The sequence below is a fragment of the Octodon degus genome, unplaced genomic scaffold (assembly GCF_000260255.1).
Source record: "Octodon degus isolate 3935 unplaced genomic scaffold, OctDeg1.0 scaffold00038, whole genome shotgun sequence".
Lineage (NCBI taxonomy): Eukaryota > Metazoa > Chordata > Mammalia > Rodentia > Octodontidae > Octodon > Octodon degus.
Window position 1 is genome coordinate 17816589 of NW_004524614.1, and position 25767 is coordinate 17842355.

General features: G+C 39.1%; 1 protein-coding gene across 1 annotated transcript in view; it reads left to right on the top strand.

The window, feature by feature from the left end:
- The window catches only part of Frem2 (FRAS1 related extracellular matrix protein 2), a 192818-nt gene extending 171751 nt beyond the window's left edge, over window positions 1–21067 (top strand). Inside the window, exons 17-24 of the mRNA XM_023715094.1 lie at window positions 10189–10381; window positions 11680–11784; window positions 13112–13239; window positions 13340–13474; window positions 14208–14334; window positions 15310–15497; window positions 15735–15881; window positions 17419–21067. Coding sequence (XP_023570862.1) covers window positions 10189–10381; window positions 11680–11784; window positions 13112–13239; window positions 13340–13474; window positions 14208–14334; window positions 15310–15497; window positions 15735–15881; window positions 17419–17931 — 1536 coding nt within the window. The 3' untranslated portion in view covers window positions 17932–21067. The remainder of the gene's footprint in view (window positions 1–10188; window positions 10382–11679; window positions 11785–13111; window positions 13240–13339; window positions 13475–14207; window positions 14335–15309; window positions 15498–15734; window positions 15882–17418) is intronic.
- Window positions 21068–25767: the final 4700 nt, after the last annotated feature.

Below are 25767 nucleotides of genomic sequence, written 5' to 3' on the forward strand. Positions count from 1 at the left end.
GTTTGTAAATAAGATATCATGTCCGCCTCTTGTACAGCAATTAACCACTAGGAAGAATGTATGCAATGTGTGAATTATTGAAACTGTCCTACCAATTTGATTTGAAACTGTCTCATTGCTATTTGTTTATCAATAAAATTGTGGGAAAAAAATAAAAAATAAAAATAGAAAAAAATAGCCTGAGACTGTTGGGTTACCTTAATTTTTAGAATAACTGCTGCCACAGTACTGGTTCCTCAGTTATATTACAGTCACTATACAGTTATATTCCCCATTATGTTACAGTCACTATAGTAAACTATCCCTTCTTTTTAGTATTATTTTTTCTACTTTTTTATCTTATTCAGAAACAAGTAACAATGAGACAGCTTCAAAACTGATTAATAAGACAGTTTCAATAATTAATACATAGTACATTGTTATCTTCTTAGTGATTATCCATAGTATAAGTTGCAGACAGAATATCCTGTCCAAACACTATTAGTACAAATTTTTTCATTGAATTAAGAGAAAGTAGCTGTATATCTATCCTCACTATTCTGCATATACAGATACAAAATGGTCTTTCTTTTGTATCCCCTCTTTTTCTTTAGTCCTGTCAAAAATGGATATTCCACTGGCATCTAAATACTATAGGTACATGAATTCAGCAAAACAATCCAACACAGTCCAGCAGTCCACAATAGTAGTGGGTTATCCACAGAAGTTATTGACTTGAGCCTTTCACAGCTCAGCATATCTTTTAAATATGTACTTCTTGTCATAACATACCAATTATTACCATACTGTCTCACAAGTAAATGTTTTGCTTTTAAAAAAAATGGGTAATAAATGAAAAAAAGACACAAGAAAAAGAAAAAATAATGTCACAGGACTGTCCTGTTATGATACTGTATATGGTTAGATTTCTAAATTTCTGTGTAAAAATATGTAATTGTTTATTCATATTCTTTAAATATTTTTCATTTTTTAAATTTTTATCTCCTTATTCTGTAGGGACTTAATGTTTAATATATCAATACTTGATGGAAAATACCTGTTCCATGTTATGCCTAAGATGTTTGATATTCAGACAGATAGTGAAGTTAACCCCAACTGCATAAGATGTAGGGTAATAATAAGCTTCTCTTCTGGAGTGTTAACAACCTACATTTGCAGACCAAAAATCAGAGATATAGATGGGCTGCAAGGACAGCCAACATTTTGACCATAGCATTTTAAGGTCAGTGAAGACTCAGGACATAGGACAACCTATACTGTAACATCATGTAACTCAGTTGTGTCCCAAATTTTCTGATCAAAGAGATTATGGGGCCACAGAGCAACATGATCAATGATGTAGAATGTGCCTAAGGAGCATCACAGGAAGAGAAAACATTCTCTTAGGCTTTCACAGAGATCAAATTGGTCAAGCAATGGCTGTGACTCATCCACATGGATAACACTGTCAAAGGATCTGCAAACTGCGGTACAGGGTTTCAGGATAAATCCTGAGGGGATTTGACTGACTTTATCAGATACAAAAGATACATTTCTTGTTATGTAGGTCTTGCTTTATCTTGGTCTTAAACATCCAGCAGAAAAGTATAAAAATGAGGTATATAAAGTAAAGGTAAACTATCCCTTCAAATGTAAATGTTCCCTCTGAAGGGATAAAGGGACAAACCATTCAATGTATAGTGTTGTGATTTATACGTTCTTTGACAACTACTTTTGGCACTTCCCAGAGTCTGCTAAGGCCAAAATGGGAGTAGAAAAAGACTAGGTTGTGTTTCTTTGGAGCTTGGGTTTCAAAGGGGTCCTCGTTTATAAGTATGCATATCAAGGACTGGGGAGCTAGGTGTGGAGGGCCAGGAGCTCAAATTGAGCTTCTCCATGTAGAAAAACAATAAGGGAAGAGAAGGTTGCCCTGTCCATCTCCATTTGTTCTGTCTCTTTACCTAAGGTGCCCCTTAGACCTGGCCTGCCCAGGGCCTGCAGCAGTAGCCTGAAGGTGTTTGAAGAAGTGAAACCAGAACAAGACTAGCCTAACCCTCGGGTTCTGGGACTCTCTTTCTCATGAGCTTGTGACATTCTGGCATATGCTTACCATCGGTCTTTCCTTCCTTAGCCCTCAGTTAGCATATCTCTGTGTGCAGAACTCTGGCTGGCTTGGTGCTATGCTCTGAAAAGAAATTATAGCCTGAGAGAGGCAGTCTCCTGGAGGACAGGGCCTAAGGCTTATGCCCTAACTGCCCATTCTGCCTCAAGCTGTCATCAGCCCACAACCTCTGAATACTGCCTGATGTCTTACCAGTGTGAGCCCCTGTGCTGCACCAGCCTCATCTGTAGTTGGTCCACCCTACTCAGGCAGTGGCAAAGGAATAGAGGACTGCCTAATCCAACAGTAATGCTCTATGTCAGGCACAAAAACTTCCTCTGTTTGGCTCATGACTATTTTCCAAACCCTTGATAACCCAAGGGCAGAAAAAGAATTGGGATTAAAAGATCTTTCAGAGTGGATCTTTTTAGTCTTTAGTAAACATTCTTCCAAAACACAAGGGAAAAAATAAAATAAAGCAGCACTAGAAAAGTTGGAGTTCAGAGTCATTGGCAATGAAAGCAGTTTGTGCTCATCGTACTTGTGGTGGGTTAGCAGAGCAATTTACCCGGGAGCTGTCGTCCTCACTGTTCTCAAAGACCAGCAAAGCATTAAGAGTTAAAATGTTCCCTCACCAGAGAGGATCAAAAGAGAAAGAAAACTGAGACAAGAGCACAGGCCCCGTATTCCCTTCTACAGTAAGGAAGGAAGACCAAGCCAGATGGCCCCAGGGAATCCTGTCCTTCCGGATCTTAGAGCAGCAGCCACATCGCCATCTTTAAGCGGCTGATGAAGACCTGTAGTTTATATACAGCAGGTTGTTCCCCACATCTACCTCACCACTGGGGAAACAGCAGAAGAGACAGCAGGCTTAAGGCTATCCAGGAGGGAGAGAGAGAGAGAGAGAGGCAAAGCACAAATCTCTATCCAATAAAAGGAAACAAGTACTTCCCTGGCAAGCACAAGGGCCTGAGTTTAATCCCTGGTCCTACAAAAACAAAAACAAACAAACAAACTAAAAAAGGAAACAGTTAAATAAGAATATAGTGGGGGAAAAAAAAGACAAAAAGCTCCCATTTGGGATTTATTAACCTCAAATCTCAGGGAACTCCCAACGATGTTATCATAGTCTCTGTACAAACCAAGTTCGTGGTTCCACGGGCAATGAAAAATGAAGTCACAAGGAGGAAGTTGTGAGAGTCAGTGGAAGCTTGTGGTATCTATCATGAGGGTGTTCTGAGCAGAAATCCAAACGCTGGGTCTCTGCCTTGGTCTCATATGCATAAGCGGAGACCAAGAAAGAACTTGAGTTCAAAAGAGTTCAAATGAAAGTTGGTTATCTTCCATTTGTTAGGTTTACTTGAATCCAAAGGCACAGAGAAGGTGCCAAAGCTCTTAACTCCTACAGCACATTTGGGACAAGAGTCTTCTTCCAGGAGGGAAGGATTGTTACCTCTCTGTCTTTGTCTCAACCTTTTACTCTTTTTCTTGCATTTGTCTTTGCATCTCTAAGCTTGGCTTAGCTGCTTGAATTCCCTCTTCACCTGGAAGTGCTATTTTATTTTCTTTTATTCAGTCTTCTTGTTAGGCCTCTCTGACTGCCTACTTTAATAACTAAACTTCTACCTCAGTGGTACATGCATACACATGTTTACTATAATATAATTAACAATAGTTAAGCTGTGAAAATGGCCTAGATGCCCTACAATAATAAACAGACCAAAAAGTAGGACATATACACACAACTGAATATTATTCATCCATAAAGAAAATCAAAATCATGTCATTTGCAGGAAAACCAGTGGAACTGGACACCATCATATTAAGCAAAATAAACCAGACTCAGAAAGTTAAATTTGTCTTATATGAAAAATCTAAAAAAAAACAAGCAAATAAAGGACAGATGACACTGCCATCAGACAGGGTCTGAGGAGGTTTGTAAAACTGAAATAAAGAATCTAATGCACCCTACCCATAGAATAAGTTCACAGGCTCACTAATTCCTGTTGTAGGAAAAGAATTTTCCAGTTCATGTTAATTGAGAAGTTCAGGAAGGATTTATTAAGAAGAAATTTCAGTGTATGCTCACATACTTAGGGTGTAGGATCTTGAGAGAGAGGGAAAGAGGTAAGGACAGGTAGAGGGTGAGGTATTACAGTTTGGAACTGGGAATAGTTCTGTGTTTTGGGGGCTGGAAATCATGGAATTTGTCAGCCTGTCATCTGGGTCTTGGTGGCAGCCAATGGGAAGGATGCTCATCCACAGAAGGATAATGGACATTCATAACGAAGGCATTTGGTAGGTGAAAAACAGTCTACTCAGATGGAAAATGGCAGTGCAAGCAGAAGAGAGTGGCTGAACTCACCTACAGGTAAAGAGGAATTGCCCAGGACTTTTGTGTTCCAGGAGAAAAAAAAGAAAAAAAAAAATTAAACTAGGCTTGCATTCTGAAGCTTCAGTTTTTATTTTTTACACTATGATTTTTCCTTGTCTCCTTTTTACCTGTCTTCATTTCTTCTTACCTCCTTCAACACAAAAGGAGGAGGTAGGCTTTTAGTGATGAACCAGAAGACAGAAGGAAGGGAAAGGGGAGGGAAGCAACAGGATGAAAATAACCAAGACATGTGATGTGTGTGTACCAGTGAAACGGTCTTGGTACGTCGTGCTGCTAACTAGCAAAAGTAATCAATGAACATTACCGTGCACCAGGCCAGGTGTGTGCTGGCACGGCCATCAGACAAGGTCTGCATGCCGAGGAAACGCATGAGCCAGGCAGTCACCTTTATCTAGTTAAAAATTTTACTTGCCCAGAAAAAAAAATTAGAAATTCTTTAATGATATTCTCTAATAACATAAAATCATTTTGATTAATTTCTAAAATATAAAAGCAGATAAATACTAGGAAAGCAAAAAATATACATTCAGTAAATTTCCACTCCACCTCTCTGTCTGCGCTACTTTATTTAAAAAAATAAAATTGCTTTTGCAGTGAAAAATACTTTTGATGCAAGATGATTATAAAAGTTTACAGTTTTTTTTAAGTTATTGAATTTTTAGTATTTTTCCAAAAAGTTATTCTTGTTTCTTGTTTTTTTTAAAAAAAAAAAAAGTTCATTTCCTTTTTTACTATTTGTATGCAGGGTAAAAATTTTAACTTTCTCATTTGTTAGGTAAACAGAAACTAATAAAATTGTTCCTATGCATGAATAAGTTGCAGAAATACAACCAATTATGGGTTGCATTTAAAACATGAAATTGTAATGTACTTGTAAGAAGACATGGTAGAGCTTTTGGAAAGTAAAACATTTTTTCTTAGCTCCTTTGAGGAGTAATTTTGCCTCCGTTTTGCTAGTTTAATTGGTTTACTGGCATGCATTCTGAGCTTAGAATATCTTTGAAAGTAATTTTGTATCATTAGTTTACTTAGTGCAGTAATTTTCTGTTATATGGAAGAGGCTATAAGTCATTTCCAAAGAAAGAGCAAGAGGAATTCAAAATGTATAACTTTCATGGAGTATATGGCTTCCTATTTTGTGAAAATTACCAAATAATGTTTTAATAATGTTGCTTTTTAATTGAAAGTAATATTGAAGACATCTAGGGGACCAAAATAATATTTTTTTAGGGCCTGGACAGATAGCTCAGTGCACTAAAGTGCCTGCTTAGATCCCCCGCGTGCCATGCTGGCCCGCCCCCTGGGCACGCTGAGAGGGGATTGAAGCTGGGTGCAGGGGTGCGTGCCTGGAATCCCAGCGCTTGGGAGGCTGAAACAAGGGAATCACTACAAGTCTGATCTACATAGTGAGACCCTGTAGACCCTGTACTAAAATACATAAATAAAAATTTTTAAAAAACAAATTTTCTTTAAATTAAAATAAAAATTTCCTATTACCCCACTATCCTTGTACACAAGCTTTTCTTTCTTTCTTTTTTTTTTTAATGTTTTGTTTAATGTTGGGACTTGAACTCAGGGCCTCACACTTCACAGCAGGCTCTGGGCCACAGAACTACATCCCTAGCCCTACAGGCATATTTTGTAATCTCTTTTTAACATACATACTGTTTTAGGAGTAATAGCATAATTTGATTCATGTTTTGCGTACCACCTTTTGACTTAACATGTGAGCATTTTTGCATGACAAGGAAAATTCCTCAGATTCATGATTCTGACGAGGTGTGATATTTCACTTAGAAGCGTGCCATCACAGTCAGCCATCCTCTTGCTGCGCACTAAGATTATTTACAGTCCTGTCGCTGTAGTTATCCCATACAATCACTCTTATTCTAAGGAATTTCTGGACCTATATTGACCTTAGCCCAGAGTCTCCTCCTGCCCCTCTGATACCTACACCTGCTTTCTTCTTTGTGTGTCTGTATGTGTGTATGTGTGTGTGTGTGTGTGTGTGTGAGAGAGAGAGAGAGAGAGAGAGAGAGAGAGAGAGAGAGAGAGAGAGAGAGAGAGAGAGAGAGAGAGAGAGAGAGAGAGAGAGAAACAGAAATCTAAAGCTGCATGTGTGGTTCACGTTATATTTCTGTTGAATAGCACTGGTCTAGAAATTTAAATGTTAGTCATGATACATGCACTCTCTTATTTCTCTATGAATTTGATAACAACAATGCAATACAGGGCAAGCAATAAAAGTCACTTGCTTAGAGCGTGTGAAGCCCTGGATTCTAGCTCTATCATTGCAAAACTAAAGAGAGGGAGAGGAAGAGAGTGAAGAGAAGTGAGAGGGAAGACAGTGTGTATGCTGGGTAGCTGCAGCTGTATGTCCAAAGTAAGTGAAGAATTAAATCCATGGCAATTCTTTCAAAATTAGCTCCCACTATACAAAATACTATGAGTGGCATGCTCTTTAAAGGTACATAAACTCCCATTCTACACACACCCGTCTCCACCCACCTCACACACCCATTATCAGACTTTCTTATGTACCTTAGCAGATAGCATCACCCACAAGCACACACGTGCTACCCAGTCATATAAATGTGATGGTGTTACCTTGCCCAGGTCATTTGAATTTTATACTGTCTTTTTAAATACATTATTTAAAGCATTATCTGTTTCTATTGATGAAATTTAGAGCATTAATAAGAGCCTGTGAAGTCATTCATTCTGTCTCAGTGTAAGATTTGACATGTATTTATTTTGCTATCAACAAATACCTTTAAATGTCCTGTGTATGGGCTGCAGGGACAGTGTACACCCTGCGAGGTGACCGCTAGGCATTATGCTGACAGCTGTGCACTCTGCAGCCTGGAGGACATTAATAAGCAGATGACCCAATGACCAAGGCCCTTCTGTTTAGGTTGTAGATTTTTTTATACAGGGGTCCTAAGAATTCAGAAAGAAAATGTGGCTTAGGATTATAAGGAAATGCTGAGTTCATGTTCTGAAATGATCAAATTCTATTTTAGTACAAGAATCACAGGAAATCAAAGAATTAGTCAGGCAGCTCTACTCCAATTAGCTCTTTCCTAGGAAGTGAATTTTAGTAATCCCCTGCTAAATAATACACCCAGTAATATTTGGTGGATAAAGTGGAACATTGGCAAAAGTCCAAAATTGAATTAGAAGTCTGTGCCTAACTCTTAATCTTTTCTTTAAAAAAAAAGTGGTTTCTCACAGATGAATATGAGTATTACTTACCAGTGACACGGGTGATGCACCTGGTCACTCTCCATTACGCTGCCAGAGCATTGACGCTGCACTTCAGGGTCAACTTCTCAATGACAGTGATAACAGCGCTCTTAGAAAACACTGCCTCAAAGGACTTGCACTGAAAGATACCTTCCTTGCTGTCGGGGTTGAGCTAGTGACAGCAAGTGCTACTAGTACAGCACAGCTGCAAATCAAATAATTTGTTTGATGGTTCTCATTTTATGTGTTTTCGTTGGCCATTCAGGTCATCAGTTTTATGACTTGAGGAGTTCACTTCTAACTCCCTGATAGGTAGTGTGATATGCACGAGTGGAGTTCTCACGATGGAAATTCCTCACTAATACAGGTGTCTTATGCTTATCCGCTCCATGGGGATGGAGCCCTGGTCGGACCGCTGCCTAAGACTTCTGAGGAGTGTGACCTGAGCGATACCCACTTCCTGTTGTGCATAAGAGACTAGCTGTACTTGTTCTACTATTCTTTAGCAATAGTTAGCCAATTACTTGGTGACAGTTCTTATTAGATGGCCATAGGACTGCCCTCAGCTTTATTTGAAATGCAGTGAAGTATGTGAGAGCACAGAACAAGTGCACCAAAAGCAAGATTCTAACTTCGGTGGGACACTCATTTACATTAAGGATTTCTGTGAAAAGTTTGAGATCTAACTTGCCTACACCTTTCCCTTTCCATCCACCCACCTCATCAAAACATTTTGACCAGGCGTGGTAGCACACAGCTGAAATCCTAGCACTCAGCACTTGGAGGCTGAGGCAGGCAGATCTCCTTGAGTCAGAGGCCAGCCAGGGCTACACTGTGTGTTCAAGTCCAGCCTGAACTACATAGTAAGACTCTGTCTCAGAGGATTTTCTTTATGACAGTAAGACTTCCTCAAATACTCCCCTTTGCTTCATGCACACATACCCCAGAATTCTTGCCGCAGCCTGAAACAATTTTGGAATTCCTCTCTTACGGGTATCTTCATGAGTTGTGATTAAAAACCAGAAATTGATGGTAGCTGCTGCAGAGTGTCATCCAATGGAAAGGTCACTTGTAAAACATAGAGTGTGTCCTCATTTACCTCGTTCCCTGGATCTGACACTGTAGGACTTCTGGCTCCTCTGCAAAGTCAAAATGACCATGAAAGGAAATGTTTGGAGCTGACTCTGGACTTCAAAACAGCCATGAGCAAACAATTAGAGATAACTGGGAGTGAAAATAGTTAATAGTTTTTGTGGGAAATCTAGTATATTGTCTTCAGTGTGGTCAGTGCTCAATCAGTAAATATTAGTTTAATCCCAAATCCATCTGCTCTGTACCTGAAGGGTGGAAGTATACAATTCAAAGCAAAACACTTGAGCTACTTATTCTTGAAATAGTTTAAATATGGTGTTACTACTAAATATTCTTGACACCATATCTTTACTGCTTGTCTAATCTCCCTCTATGTATTTTAGGGAAGGGTCTACAGGGTGTTCAGAGTTTCACTACTAGATCGGACTCTTAGTGGTCCGCCTGCTTACAGCCTCCCAAGAGCTGGGATTACAGTCACATGCCACCATGCCCAGTCTCAATCTCCTTCTCAGCATGTCCAGGGGGCGGGGCCGGCATGGGTCTCTCTATGTAATAACAGAGTTTTTCATAACAGCACCAAACCATCAACAAGCAAAATGGTCCAAAAGGAGCAAGTACATAGAAACAGAAAGTAAACTAGTAGGGCCGACCAAATAGCTCAGCAGACTAAAGTGCCTGCTTAGGCAGATGCAGCAGCCGGGGTTCAATACCTAGTGTGCTGTGCTGGCCCCGCCCCTGGGGCACATAGAGACCAGGATTGAGACTACCCTGGTGGCGTGCACCTGTAATCCCAGCACTTGGGAGGCTGAAAACTGGAGGATCACTACGAGTCTGGTCTGTGTAGTAAGACCCTGTAGACCCTAAATATACAATTATTAAAAATACGATAAATAAATAAATAAACTAGTAGTTGCCAAGGACTGCAGGGAGGAGGGCTGGAGGGACAGTAGGTAACTGCTAATGGAGACAGGGCTCCTTTCGGAAGTGACCAAAAGGTTCTAAAGGTAGTGACAGATGCACAACTCTTTGAATATGCTAAACATCAAATTGTCCATTTTCAATAGGTAAATTCTGTGGTTCATGACTATAGCTCAATAAAACTGTCCTCAAGTAAATAGAACTTTGGAAGTAGAATACACTCAAAATAACATCTACCTTAAGAAGTGCTGCTGCATATCCTTTTCTGCAAGGGAAAGTAGTGAGTATCAATTTAATTGGTCCAAAATTAAGTGGTGTTACAAAAGTAGCATCATTTCCCTCTCCTCGCTGGTTACACGAACTCTTCAGGTAAGTGAGAGGCGCAAATGGAGCCGCAGATGCGGGCTCGTTGAGTCAACAGCGAACAGTGCTGATCGGTGTGGTTTTGTTGTTCTAGGTCCTAAACCTAGTGCAGTCCTATGTGACGCTGCGTGTTCCTCTGTATGTTTCCTACGTGTTCCATTCCCCAGTGGGGGTAGGAGGCTGGCAGCATTTTGATCTGAAGTCAGAGCTTCGTTTGACTTTTGTATACGACACTGCCATCCTGTGGGACGACGGGATTGGCAGCCCCTCAGAGGCTGAGCTCCAAGGTGGGTTGAAAAAGGCTTTCTTACCTATTTGCCTTACTGAAGAGAAGTTTCATTAATGTAGCTAAAAGCTGTAGAAGAAACTTGCGATATATTTTCTTATTCTATTCTTGGTGCTTACTTTATTTTGAATAATAGGCTAACTTCCAATATCTCTTTTCTGTTTAAAATTCCATTATACTGTGATACTTGAGCCAAATATGGGAATGCACTGGTCATTGAATTCTACCAACCATGGAACCTAAACTCTGCAAAATTTTGCTTCAGTCTCCATGTCAGAATCAAAATTTAGAGTTAAGAGCTAATTAATCCATTAGTAGAATTAGTGCTTTTCTTTTTAGCCTTGTATTACTATTCTGTTTCCATGAATGCCTACAGCATTGTGCCAACAGTACATTTATTAATCAGAAAGAAAATGGATTGATATCACCTCTCAAATATAAGCCTACTGAAGTTTAAATTATCTTAGGGCCATGTAACAAGTAATGTGCTCACCCTAAACAATCATTCCAGACTATGTCAGGTGTTTTAACTATGCGTCTCACCTTAGAAAATGTCTATTTAAATGAATCTGAATGAGGAGCCTTTCTGTGGTTCTGAACACTTGCATTAGGACCTGTGGTTTCCTGCTTATATCTAGAGCTAAATTTTGCCTAACTATTGAATTTCTTGGGAAACCATTAGTTTTTTGTTTTGTTTTGTTTTTTTAAGCCAATAAAGTTTACATTCATTCTGGAAAATGCAGGCCCAATTCCACTTTCATGGCCAGATCTCTATGGTTTTGACCATGCCCTTTGTATGTCTCTCAATTCATAGCTTCATACTTGTAGACTAAAGGGAAAAAAAAAAAAAGCCTATTGCAAGTAATCTGTGCATTTCACAGTGACCTAACTCATTTTGCCTTCCTTTTAGACATTTTTTTTCCTTAAAAAAGAAAACAAGGGGCTGGAGAGATGGCTCAGTGGTCTAAAGCACCTACTTAGAACAAGCTTAGCAAAAGCATCAGGGACCGCGGTTCAATCCCCCAGCACCACGTGCCAGCCAGCCCTGCCCCCTGGTGGGCTGAGCTGGCCTCTCTCTCTCTCTCTCTCTCTCTCTCTCTCTCTCAAATAAATAAATAAATAAATAAAAGATTGTTTCTAAAAAAAAAAAAAAGAAAACAAAAAGCTTGTGTGACTTTTATCACTTGGTTTTTCTAACATCATTTGCCCAGAATGCTGAAGATGAAATAGAGCTGCACTAAGTTTTGAAGAGTATCCTGACACTCTCCATCACCAGCCCTGTGTGCTGTCCCCTTGTAGGTTCTCTCTACCCCACCAGCATGCGCATCGGGGAGGAGGGGCGCCTGGCCGTGCACTTCAAGACCGAGGCCCAGTTCCACGGGTTGTTTGTGCTGTCCCACCCCGGTGAGCCCCCTGCCCGTGCACAAGCAACCCTCACAGGACAAGCGTGCCGCATTTCCACCCGTACACACGTTTCCACAGGCTTCTCTGTTAGCTTTGAAGCCCTTCATGTCAAGTGAATTTTATATGTACAGTTATCTCCTTGAGGGCTCAGTAATTATCGTCACTCATCACCCACCAAATTACTTTTAGAGAAAATACAAAAATCACTGAGGGTGTGTAAAAGGAAATTACTGAGTTCATGTAAGTCGACAGAGCAGAGTAATAATTCTTTTCTCTGTTTTGCTTCTATTGTACAAAAAAAATGAATATCAAGTGATTAATTTAGCAAGCATTTCTCTGTTCATAGATCTTTTCTATGTTCTGTGAAGAACTTTTATAGTAGACTCGGAAGTGGCACTTGACTTTAGATTGAAATTTCATTCATGTTAGCTGGCTGTCTTTAACAAGGCCCGGCTAGGCAGTTTTACTCACTGTGCTGTGCTTAGAATATTAAAAAATTTAAAAGTAGCCAATAAAGTTTCATGCCTGTTGGTTTGTTTTGTACAGAAAATCTCATTACAGTGCTTTTTACCTGAGTTTCTATCTTAATAAAGCGGTCTGTACCTCTTACTGAAGTGCCAACTTCTCTCAGATTAGAAAGGGACAGTAGCTCATTGGCTCTTTCTGTATCCTTCCTCTTACCAGGCGTGAACTCTAAGTAAGGAGAGAATAGAGCTGAATAGCCAAGAAGAGAAAAAGAGTCTGTTGTATTTTTATGAAATTGAACTACAGGAAATGCAGACTCCAAAGGAATCATTTATTGTAACTGACAATTCTGGAAAACAAGGATTTCCTGGTCTTCCCAGTTCCTTCTGCACATCCACCTTTTTAATAAACTAAATCTTTGTTTAACTTCAATTGCAGGAAATCTAATTAAAATTATATTTCATTCAGAAAATGGGTTGGCCCAGCTGTGCGGATACGAATAAACTATTTTAAGTTCAATTCATTGCTCTGATACACAATAAATGCATTCACTTCTGCCGCTGTTGCCCTGCTCAGGCACCCTGGAAAGTGGCCCTGAGCGGGTCAAGCACTTCTGCCCAATTACCTTTGAAAGAGTTACAGGACAGAAAAGTCCCTGAACTACTAGTCCTCTCTGTGCAGTCCCCACATTTGACCCTCATCCCAGTTTCCTCACCTGCCAAGCAAGAATAATTATACCAACCTTGTTAACTTTGCAAACACATAAAACCAAAGAACATGTCATAAAGTATTTTGCAAACTCTAAGTGGTAATGTGTTCTATTGCTTCCACCACCACATCCTCATAATTGCCACTTTTCTAGCCTCCTTCACAAGCTCTGTGGTGGTGTCAGCTGATCATCCTGGCCTGACTTTTTCCCTCCGTCTCGTAAGGAGTGAACCGACATACAACCAGCCTGTGCAGCAGTGGAGCTTTGTGTCCGACTTTGCAGTAAGTGATGAGACATACTCAGCTTTCCTGTCTTGCTGCCTTCTAATGGCACCGGAGATTCTTAAGTGAAAGTCATGAATGCTTTCCCTCCTCCTCAAAGGTACGAGATTACTCAGGGACTTACACTGTAAAGCTGGTGCCATGTACCACGTCTTCCAGTCAGGAGTACCGTCTGCCTGTCACCTGCAGCCCAAGAGAGCCTGTCACCTTTGACCTGGATATTCGATTCCAACAGGTGCGTCTCACAGAATTACGATCCATGACCTACAGAATCCTACTTTGTGAAAGTCAGGGCTTAGTGGAAGCAGGAAATGTTTTCCACACATGAAGGACTTCAGTTCTTGTGTACTGGGCAAAAAAGGAAATTAGAGAGGAAGTAAGGGAAGAAGGAAAGAATTGTCTCTGATCCGTGATAATTCAGGGCACAAAACCCATACTGTAAGCTCTCTTATCTGATTGCATCTTGTTGCTTCCTACAGTTTTCTCCTTTAGGGAGGTGAGGGTTTTCCCCAGCATTCTCCTGCACTTCTTTGTCTTGTTCTGAATCTTCAAGGGTAATGAAAAGCCTATAGTTCAAACCACCTTGAAATACTTCATTGCCATGATGTATTAAAACAGACATGCTAGCTCCTTCTACAAGAAATTATACTAAATACTGCTTTCACTAACCATGGTATTTATAAGTCTTTAGTATGCCACAGAAACTAGTAGAAAGGAATTCAAACACTGCTCATTAGTTCCATTCAAAAAACTGACTTAACTATTAATTTTGCCTTCCCTAGAAAAACACAATCACCCTGAGAGCTCACTAAGTTGGCATGGTCGGACAGAAAACTCACAGTGCAGTGTTTTTAATGATCTCTGTGTCGGTGTGCAGTGAACACTGTGTGTATCAGTGCAATCTGGTGCATGCTCATGTACCATCAGAGCCATCAACCACTGTAAAAGGACTTTACCCTTGGTTTTAGGTCAGCGATCCTGTGGCAGCTGAGTTTAGCTTGAATACCCACATGTATCTACTGTCCAAGAAGAGCCTCTGGCTGTCTGATGGATCCATGGGATTCGGGCAAGAAAGTGATGTTGCTTTTGCCGAAGGTATCACTTCACAGATGAGCGCGCTGTTCACTTGGTTCTGCACATCCGTGTTGCTTTCTACATCTTTGTGGTTGTATGTGAGGGAGCAACGTGTAGCCTTTCCTGTGGCTCTGTCACTGAAATTGCATGTATGCTATTGGATGTGTTTTTGTTTTGTTTCTTTATTTTGTTATTCTGGGGAAGCCAGCTTGTATCTCTTTTACTAACAGACTTCTGAGGCCCATCTGGGTTTCTCCCATGAATTTTTGGCTTGCTTTTCAATTTCCATGAACTAAAATGCCACAGCTACATGAGACTGTAAATACCCCACAGGCAAAGATCATGCCTATTTTTCTCTGGGCATATACTCAGCACCTAGCACCTAGATATTTTACCTAACATACCCAAGGTGTTCAGTAATACCAATGAAACACCTGCTCCAATACCAGGGGGAGTTATTAAAACCTTCTTTTAAAAGTAAGTGAACAATTAGGCTTTTTTGTTTTTACAATAGAGTATCATTATATGCTTCAGGTCAGCCTTGAACTTACTGTGTAGTCCAGCCTGGTCTCAAATTTGCTGCAATTTCCTCCTGCCTCAGCCTTCCAAGTGCTGGAATTATAGGCATGTGCCACCATGCCTGGCTGCTAATTAAGCTTTCATTGATATTTTCTAAATGTTACTCTACATTGTATTAGTTTATAGCCCACCAACAAATTAGCTTATAGACACCATGTTTTAACCACAAGGGATATTATGAATGTCAAATTATAGGCGAGACCTTGGGCTTATGCCCACCAATGTCTGAGCATGAGTGATTCCGTAATTCTTCAGTCTTGCTGTCAATATGCAAAAAGGCTTTAGCTGTGACCTAAGGAGTCAACCAGGTCCTGCAGTTAATACAAAAAGCCCTTCCACATTTGATGACAGATTACAGAGCAAGGAAAAGACTGTAACTGTCAGGTAACAGAAACAACATTTCCACATCTGCTTTAGGTGACACAATTTACGGTCGTGTCATGGTAGACCCCGTCCAGAATCTCGGTGACTCCTTCTACTGCAGCATCGAGAAGGTGTTCCTTTGCACTGGAGCAGACGGCTACGTTCCCAAGTACAGCCCGACCAATGCAGAGTACGGCTGCCTGGCTGACTCCCCCTCACTCCTGTACAGATTTAAAATTGTGGTGAGTGCTCTGACCTAAACAGTAAACTGATGTACTCAACCCTTTCTTCTTATGTCTTAAAACTGTATCATCATTTTACTTATTTTTAAAAATTTTTTGTATCATCATTTTAAATTAAAGCATCGCACACTGAAATTTTGTGATCATTTTTACTTGCACAAAACTAACAACAAAACATTCTGCCCTTGGAAGAGTGGCATAATCTATAGCGATCACCATTTTCCTTATCGCTTAAAGGATAAGGCTCAGCCCGAGACCCAAGCTACTGGCTTTGGAAATGTTCTCTTCAATGCCAAACTGGCAGCAGATGACCCAGAAGCTGTTCTCCTAGTGAATCAGCCTGGATCTGATGGATTTCAAGTGGACTCAACTCCCCTCTTTCAGGTGGGCCCCAAACAAGCTCTCTTGTAATTACTGTGGAGCAACATACGAGGTACCTAGCATTTATGTCTCAGATGTTGCATATGTAAATAATTATAGTACCATCACATATGGAAAATGGGAACATTTAATAATACATTCCATAAATGTTAGCTATCATTTTTTGTTGATGATTATTTTAAGATCATATATAATGGAAGCTCTTATTCAGCTCAGATAAATATGATAGCTGAATAATTTGCTCTTCTTATTCCAAATTTCTTTCCTGGAGATTTTCTGTGACCATCTTTTAGTGTAGTTTGTATAAACTGGCGAGGTTAAAACAGCAGTTGTACACTTCATACAAAATCAACTCTCCCTAAGATTGCATAAATCCAGGTAGAAAATCCTGCTTCAGAGACAGGCAGTAAAGGTATACATGGGGTGTGCTACTGAATAGAAAAATTCAAGACACTTAGACATTATGAATCCTTCAAAGACATTTATAAAAGGGCCAGCCACATAGCTCAGCAGACTAAAGCACCTGCTTAGACAGAGCACAGAAGCTGGGGTTTGATCCCCAGTCTACCGTACCGGCCCTACTCCCAGAGCGTGCTGAGACATCGACTGAGAATGGGCATTGTGGTGTGCACCTATAATCCCAGCACTTGGGAGGCTGAAAACAGGAAAATTACTGTGAGTCTGATCTATGTAGTAAGACCCTGTAGACCCTGTATTAAATACAAAAGAGAAAGATACTTATGGAAAATTAGGATTTTACACAGGCAAAGATAATGTGTTGTTCTTATCATCATCCTAAGAAAGGCATCTTAAGAAAACACACTTGCTATTCTATATCTTCTCAAACAAAAAATTTAAATGTGATATTTTTCACTTTTACCATGAATTCTTAAGCATCTGACTTCTCTAAACAACAAAGACTTCACAGTGGTCAGAAAAACCCATCTTTTTCTAAGGCCCTGAAAAATCTTGAAAACTCAGTCCCTCACCATGACCTTTCATATGAATAAGAGAAACACATAGGGAAGCAGAGTCCTGCAGTGCAGAAGGCTTTTTTTTTTTTTTTTTTTTTTTGCGAAACCGGCGATTGAACTCAGGCCCTTGTGCTTGCCAAGGAAGCGCTTATTCCACTGAGCCATCTCCCCAGCTTTGGAGCTTTAATCCCGTCTCTGCCACTAACCTGGTGAGTGAGCCCGAGCAAGGCGCTGAGCCGCTGTGGAATCCTACTCACCCGTTTTTAAATGAATACACTAGACTGTGTCACATCCAAACATTTTTTTAGAGCACTCACATTCTCTGACTGCAATTACCAAATATTCACCAGTACATATCCCCTTAAGAGTTCTATGAAACGTATTATTGGGTGCTTTACAAGAAGCCTTGCACACTGCACACTGCACACTGAAAATATTGAGTAAATTAATTCTGCAGACGAAGTAATCAGTTTTCATTATCTCTGTCTTGATTTTCTCTCATACATAGTCCTGAATGAGGCTAACATAGACCTTAATTTCCTAACAAATAGGATTGTGTTTTCTAGGTTGCTCTAGGCCGGGAATGGTATATACACACCATTTATACAGTAAGATCAAAAGACAACACCAATCGAGGCATTGGCAAAAGAAGCGTGGAATACCAGCACCATGCTCTGGTACAGCACGGGAAACCCCAGGAGATGCCCAAGAGCAGAAGGAAGAGGGAGATCAGGAGCATGCCCCCACTGGCCTGGGAAATTGGTGCTGAAAACAACCGAGGAACAAACATCCAGCACATTGCACTGGACCGCACAAGCAGGAGGCAGGTCCCTCAAGGGAGAGTTCCTCCTGATGGTGTCCTGCCCCGTGAGCTCAGCAGCCCCACCTCTGAGCTCAGCCTGGTCACTGTTGGGGGAGGCATTGCAGTGGGCTTGCTCACCATCTGCCTCACTGTCATTGCAGCAGTGATGTGTAAGAACAAGAAAAGCACCCGTGGGAAGGACACCCCAAAGGGCTCAGGCCACATGAAGCCCACGGTGTCCTCACAGATCCACTGCAGCGACAGCTCAGAGGTGTGATGCCCACACGTCAAATTCAGCCTTCTTCTCAAGTGCCTCAGAAAGACTAAAATAGAACCCCAAATGCTTCTGACTGACAGCAGAAAATTGGGGGTTTCTGTGATGGAGCTGCTCAGAGAATCTGACTGGACTAATACACTTTGATGGAGTTTTGTCTACTCTCTATATATCAAAGGACAAATTCAGGCCACAGCTTTTCTTTTCTCCATGGGACAGCAGCAGTATACTCAGACCTACACAGGCAGAGCCATGGATGGATAGAAGCACACTTATTTTACACATGTTCTCTAGACAGTGGAGGTAAACCTCATCAAAGGTGCTAACACTCTCACTGGAGCTTGAGAGGAGTCCATTGTTATGTTGGTGTGAACTTTGAAGGTACAGTTCTCACACTGTTTATTCATTGTATAATCCATAATCACTAGAAAGTTTTTAGTTGGTAGTCTGGAAGACTGACAAACATGCACTGTTTATTCATTGTTTATTATGACAAGTTTTCCAATAGGTGAAGACAGCATAGAATTATGACCAGGGCTAACTGAAACCACAAATAACCTTTTCCACTATTTGGAAAAGAGTAGAAAGAAAGATAGAAATGAACTCATTGGCTTGGATTTGAATTGCTTTTCATCCTCCTCAAATCCTCCTTGCTTCATTTGCTATTTAATTTTAAATTAAACCAAAGAATATGTTAATTTTAGGAAAGAATTTTTTATGAGTCGAACTCTTGCATAGCAATGTATCTTATTGGTGCTCAACACTTGTGGGAAATCAGTGAAGAGGTGACCTTTTTATGATAAACAACATAGAGTCAGATTCACTACAAGACAATGTTCTGTAAGAACTGAGCCTAGATATTTGCAGTATTGAACCCACAAATGATAATGAGAAACAGCTTTACAGATGGTGAAGGGAGAAAGTGCTATTTATTAATAGAGAGAGTATAATCAGTATGACTTGTACACATACTTTGTAGACTGAAAGAACATTTTGACAGGTGATGAAGTTGCCCTCAGAGCTACACAGCAGGACAAAAACATCCAGAACTTAAATTGGTTGTAGGATATTTTATTAGCTTTCTAATTATATCTGATCAAAACAGTAGAAATCCCTGCAGTGTCATCCAAGAAATTGGTCTTGCAGGTGGCTCACCTACTGATCAGATTCTTACTTCATTTGACCAAAAAGCATCATTCTTTGGCATCCCAGTTCAGTGAGTTGGGGCTACGTGCTCCCTCTTACTCTCTGAATATAATTTGTTAGCACTGCTAATCATCCACCATATAAAACCAAGCAAGTGGAATGAGCTTCCTTAGCAAGCCTCCCATTGCCTATCTGCACAACTCTTTTTTTTTTTTTTTTTTTAATCACATGGTAGGAATTGTGGTGGAGAAGTAAAAACTTCAGTAGTGGTGTGGCTAGTCTTCCAAAAGCTGCCAAATGTATTTAAAGCAAAATCAAGTTTGGGAGAAAAAAAGTGATTTCCAAAGATGAGGCCTTGAGATGCTGCCTGGAATTTCTTCCCCTTCCCAGGAGTCTCTTACTAATTGGACGTCCTAGTGGAAAAGAGATCTCTGGAGGGAAGATGCCTCCTCAAGTGAGCAGGCATGTTACCCTGAGCATCTGCACACACCAGCCAACTCTTGATTGAGGGAAGGAAGCTCTCCTAGTACAGGAGCACAAGGGAAACATGCCTAATCCTTGCATCTCTGTCTTTCAGGCCTTTCATATTCAAAGTCTTCTAATGAATAAAGTAGGCTGTAGGATCTTCAGTTGGGCAGTCTGCAAGTATCACCAACATCTCAGAGAGTTCCCCCAAGAAGTTACATAAACAGAAAATACTGCATAGCCCTGGAGCTCATTCATCAATATAAGTCATAGTATTTTCTTAATTATCCCTTTTCTTTTGCTTTGTCTTCTGGCATGCTTAGCTACTTTTTTGGCTACCTCATAATTTGCATGGGAATTAACATGAATTAAGCAGCTTCAGATTAAATATGGGCTTTTTACTATTGAACACTGAGTTTAATGTGTGAAACTTTAGAACAAAGATCCTTAATCAACTTTCTGATATGCTAGTAGTTAAGCAATTCATAGTCTGGCTGTCTTCCGGTCTCTGTCAGTGAATACAGTAATCAGAAAAACATCATTATGGCCAGTCTGTTTTGAACCTTCCAATCAGGATAGCTTTACACTAAATTTCATTCCACAATTTGTTGTTCTAATGTGGTTATAATCTATAAATTGGAGAGCTTATTAAATATAAAACAAGTATATCCTTTTCTAATCAAAAGAAATTTATCCACCTCTGTCCATCTCTTCTCTTTATCTGCTTTCTATTCTTCTTTCCTTTATCCTCTTGGAAAAAGAGAGGGTCTGTGAGAAATAGATAATGCTCTTCTAAGTAAAAATTATTTGGATTTTTGCTTCATTTTTAAAAAAAAATCTATTTAGTAAATGAATGATTTCCCATACATTAAAACCTTTCTCTGTAGGAAAAATGAGATAAGATTTTTTTGTGAAATAAAATAGATCCTTAGTTTCAAAGTTTTGTTTTTAGTGCTGTTCTTGTATTACCAGAACAAATACATAAAATAACTTACCCTAGAGAACAGGATGTAAGCAGCAATAGCTCCTTAGTTACTCAGTACCTCTTGGCCCTAAACAAGATCTTGTTGATATTAAATAGTAAAACCATAAAATGAAAAAAATCATTACCATTCATATTTATATCTTGTAAGAATGTGAACCATAAAGTATTAAAATACATAAATAGTGTAATGATGGCCTCATTTATTCATATTCATTTCCTTAGTTGACATTTATTGAGGGCTCACCTAACATTGATTAGTCATTCTGAGAAACTCTGTAGAAAGCCAGCTACTTTACCTGTCCTCAGTGAGCTGATAGTTACCTGAGGCTCTTTCTCGAGACTGACATGTCAGGATTTACATCAGGTTCTCCTCTGGACCAAGAATACATGATGCATATCTGTGAAACACAATTTAAAAATCTCTCCAGAGCACAAATAATACAATCTACTCTCTTCCTCTACAAAAGCCTTGTCTGTTATAAGTCACTCTAATCACAGATGAAATACAAAATATTTCCAACCATCTACTTGATGGTTTATTTATTCAAAATGAAATCATTTTAAAAGAAAATAAAAAAATAAAAAAGCATTTAAAATGATACCAAATTTCAAAACAAGATGACAGGAAATGAACAGTGGTTGTTGTACTGTTGTACTGTATTTTTATCTTCAAAGCAATTGTTCAGATTACCAGATATAGGCATGTAAAATTGATTCAGAGAAATTAAACATTAAGTGTTCTTTTCAATAAACCAATAGAAATCATATATACAATATATAATATTATATATATAATATAACATTATATATACATATATATTTCTCCTTTCTTTCTATTCTTTCTGTTCTCCTTTCCCTCATTCCAATTGATGGAACTGACCAGGAACCCACACAGGGGAAATACATTGTATTAGCTAAGTAATCCCTGTATTGTCTTTTCCCCACTTGCTCTATATAGCTAGCATTCTCATTCCTGTGGAAGCTAAGATGTCCACATACATTTGTGTATAAATCCCTTCTGCATAAAATGTTAAAGCTCTGGGGTAAAAGAAAAACTTTCTGCCAAGACTCAAAAGCATCATATTGAACAATAATGTGTACCTTGATTTTTCTCTCAGAAGAGGTTCAAACTTGACATTTAAAATGTAGCACCCTCTTTAAGAATTTCATCATGTGAAAATAAAAGGCCAAAGATTATCTTTAGAATGACTGAATGCTTTGCAATGAAACCAGAAGCCAAAAAATTAAATTGTTATCATGTCAACAGCATTAATGTTTTAAAATTACAATGATGAAGCCCACAATGTTCCTGTCCTCTCGGCTGGAGGGTGCACTCACTGATCACATGACCACTGACACACTGGAGGCAAATGTGTGCTAGGGATTTTTGTGTTCTCCAGTGTTTTATTCATCCTCTCAAATGACAGCCGTCAGATACCTTAAAGAGAGAAAAAAAATTATGTAAAATTTTGACGATTAAAAATAAAGAGAATTATAATAAAAGTAATTAAAATATAGAATGATAGTCCCTGGTAAGAACAAAAGGCCATTCATGTAAGGCCCAAAAAAAAGCATATTACAGAAGTAGTACAAAGCAGTCTTTCTCTGTGACATGTGGAATCCAAGTTTTTGGCAAGATACTTTTAAATCCCATTTGTGTATTAAAGACAACCTTGTCCTGGACATAGAGCCGTGTATTTTATAATTACATTAAAAGCTTCCTTCCTCCTCAAGTGTGCTCCACTTAGTAACTTTATATGCTGGTCTAAACACTGAGCAACACATCTATGGGTAGTGAAATTATTTTCAGAACTAATAGTTTGTGCTAATTTCTCATGGAAATTCTTCAAAAACAAACAGGTTCTAGTTTACTTCATATGTTTGCTAAGTAGCTGAATATTTTCTGGGTCATCAAGTTTATTCTTGGTAACCTAATTAAAGCAAATAACGTGGGGTCATTTGGTCCTAAATCCATGCCTATAAGAACTGTTGCTGCCACTTATTTCATAACTACATGGTTTTTCTTCAGTGTATATCACATGTTTAATATAAATAAAGCTCATATAAGTGTATGTTCAAACAGCCTAGTTATTGTGGTGTTTTCTGTAATTTTTATCTACACTAAAATCACAGAATTTCTGTATTCTGCAGTGGGCGTCAGTCAATGAACTGAATGATTTAAAATCATTCTGGTTCTGGAGTCATGAGCATGTTCAGGCTCCAGGACTGGGACATGTGCTCACTCCCCCTACCACCCCACTTCTGGTAGTGAATATGTGCTGATCCTCACAATACATAGTCAAAAGATCTTGGTGCCTTCCCTAGCAAGTGATATAGTACAGAAATCCAGGACAATGTGTATGCTTCATAAGGTTCACGAAAAATTGTCTTAAAGCTGACACATTCCAAAAATAGGTACCTGAGGGGAACAGCATATCTGGGTGACTAATCCTTTGTCCTAGGAACCAGGTGAATAGACCTCACTCTAGTTAGCAAACCTTGTGAGCCTCACTCAGGACAATGAATCAACACTCGGGAGTTTGTGGCCAACATGGACTGAATACCCTACAGAAACCGTGTCCATCATAATGATCATCTGATATGTATCTTCTTATGATATTGAAGGATAATACAAAGAAAAGGAGAAAACATGAAAAAAGAAGGCAAAGTAGATGAAAAATACACCTATGTCAAACCTTTTTCATAATTGCCAAAACTAGAGGAGATATTACCGTGAAGTAGCAGAAAGATTCTGATCAGTGACAGAAATGTCCAAAATAAAAACAACTTTCCTGCATGTTGAGAAGTTTCTGCACAAGAGATCAAGCCTGGCTCTCAGGCAGTCTTGGAAAGTTGCTCCAGGAGCTGTATGCACTGGAGCTAGAGTCAGGGAGAAGCAAAGAGGATCTTTTAAGGAAAATCTGGCATTAATGAATTTTTAAACAAAGCACAATGTAGACTCCTTTTTCCTTGCCAAATTCTAATTAATTATGAATTCCTAATGAAACAAAAAGAAAAAAAGGCTCAAATGTCCAAAAACTATCAGAAAAGATTTTCAATAACTTCACATTTTACCTAAAACAACATTAACAAGTAACTATATTTATCGGAATGAATCTTTTTCACCACAATCTGCTAGTGACTTGGTTTTGTTTAATTTTCAGAATCCATCTAAACCCTCACCCCTCTCCTTTTCTTACTACCAAATGGAGAGACAGGAAAATACATGTACACACAGTCAAGCTTAATGAACATAACTTGGCCTCTGCTTCTCACCTCTTTTTGCCTTTGCTTTTGTTTTGTTTTATTTTGCTTTTGAGACAAGGTCTCACTGTGTAGTTCAGGCTGAGCTTGAACTCAGTTTATACCCCAGGCTGTCTTCAAACTCACAGTGATCCTCCTGCCTCAGTCTCCCAAGTGTTCAGATTACAGGTGCCCTCCAGCACACTTGACTGCTTCTCACCTTTGAAGTGCCTGCCTGTCTTCCTTTCATGCCTAAATTGATTGATAAGGATATCATTTTTTTTTATTTAGTGCAGAGAAGAAGGATTTTTTAAATTGTTGTTGTTGTTGTTCTTTTCTAGCATAGAAGTTATAAATTTGTAAACAAGCAAAAAGTTACATTGTGGGAATGTAGACTGGTGCAACCATTATGATTCCTCAAAAAACTAGGACTGGAAATCCCATTCAATCCAGATATCACCCTTTTGGGAATTTTCCCAAAAGAACTGAAAACATCATATCATGGTGATATGTGTGCACCTATGTTTTTTGGTTTTGTTTTTTTTTTCTTTCTTTGTGTGTGTGTGTGTGTGTGTGTGTGTGTGTGTGTGTGAGTGTGTGTGTGTTTAACAGGGGATTGAACTCAGGCCCTTGTGCTTGACAGAGAAGCACTTATTCTACTAAGCCATCTCTTCAGCACCTAATGCACCTATGTTTATAGCAGCACAATTTGTGACAGCCAAATCTTGGAAGCGACCAAAATGCCTGTCACCTGAGGAATGAGTGAAAAAGTTGTGGTGTTTTTATACAATGGAATATTACTCAGCTATAAAGAAAGACAAACTCAAAGACTTCACAGGAAAGTGGATGCAACTTGAAGATATACTCATAAGTGAAATAAACGAGACCCACATGTGTAAATATCATATTGTCTCCCTAGTGTAAGAACTCAAAAGAAGAAATACAAATTGAAAGGTATAACACAGTAAAATGGAAAGCAAGAATTTAAGGATTAAACAATGAAGAGAGAGGAAGGAGAAATGTTAGGAAATATGGCAGGGCAAAACCATACATTTATTTAAACAAGATGGCTAAGGCAATGGTTCTAAGAATCTCCATCAGGGTTTTGAAAATAGCAGTTAATGGGTAGAATTCCCATCCTAACTCTATACACTGATATCTGTGAAGTAAGCAACTACACTGAGGATAACAATTTGTAACACTAAAATCATGCTTGAAATACCTGTCATTTTGGTCTTCTAAATGTGTACTGCTTCTAATGTCATATCAATTATTGCCATACTCTCTTTGAAGTAAATGTTTATTTTTTTTAAAAAAGATAATAAAAGAAAATAAGAGACAAGAAAAAAATCATAAGATTGCCTTGCTACAATGTTGTATGTGGTTGATTTCTAAATTTCTGTGTAAAAATATGTAATTATTTTTTCACATTCTACAGGGATTTAAATTTTAGAATATCCATGGTTGTTGGAAAATAGCAGTGCCATGTTATATCTAACGCATTTGATATTCAGACAGATAGTAACAGCTTTTGCCCCCATTGCAATCCACATGGAATGTAATATTGGTGGGGTTTTTTCTTTGTTTTTTGTGTATCCTTTTGGTTTTTGTTTGTCTCATTTTGTCTGGGGCAGTTGTCTGTATATTTTGAAAAAGAGTTTCCAGTAAGATAATGTTTGTCTCCAGTAAGGACCACTGATTTAGGAATTTGTTGTACATTGTTAACCACAGCCAGAAAAGGAAAAACTGTAGATGTCTGGGAAGGGCTAAGAAGATTTTCACAATAGCAAAATACTCTCCTCTCCAGCTGGATCCCAAGCCAGAGGTGTCCTAGCCTGTGTAAAGTCTGTGCCATTCATTGTTCTTAAGATACAGGGTCACAGGTTAAAGGTCTGAGTGGTATGACTTTGTGGGCTCAAGCTCTGACTCATGTCAATAGTCTACCTCAGGCCTGTGGTTATGCATATAAGTCCTCAATTCCTTGGGTTAAGTATGCACAT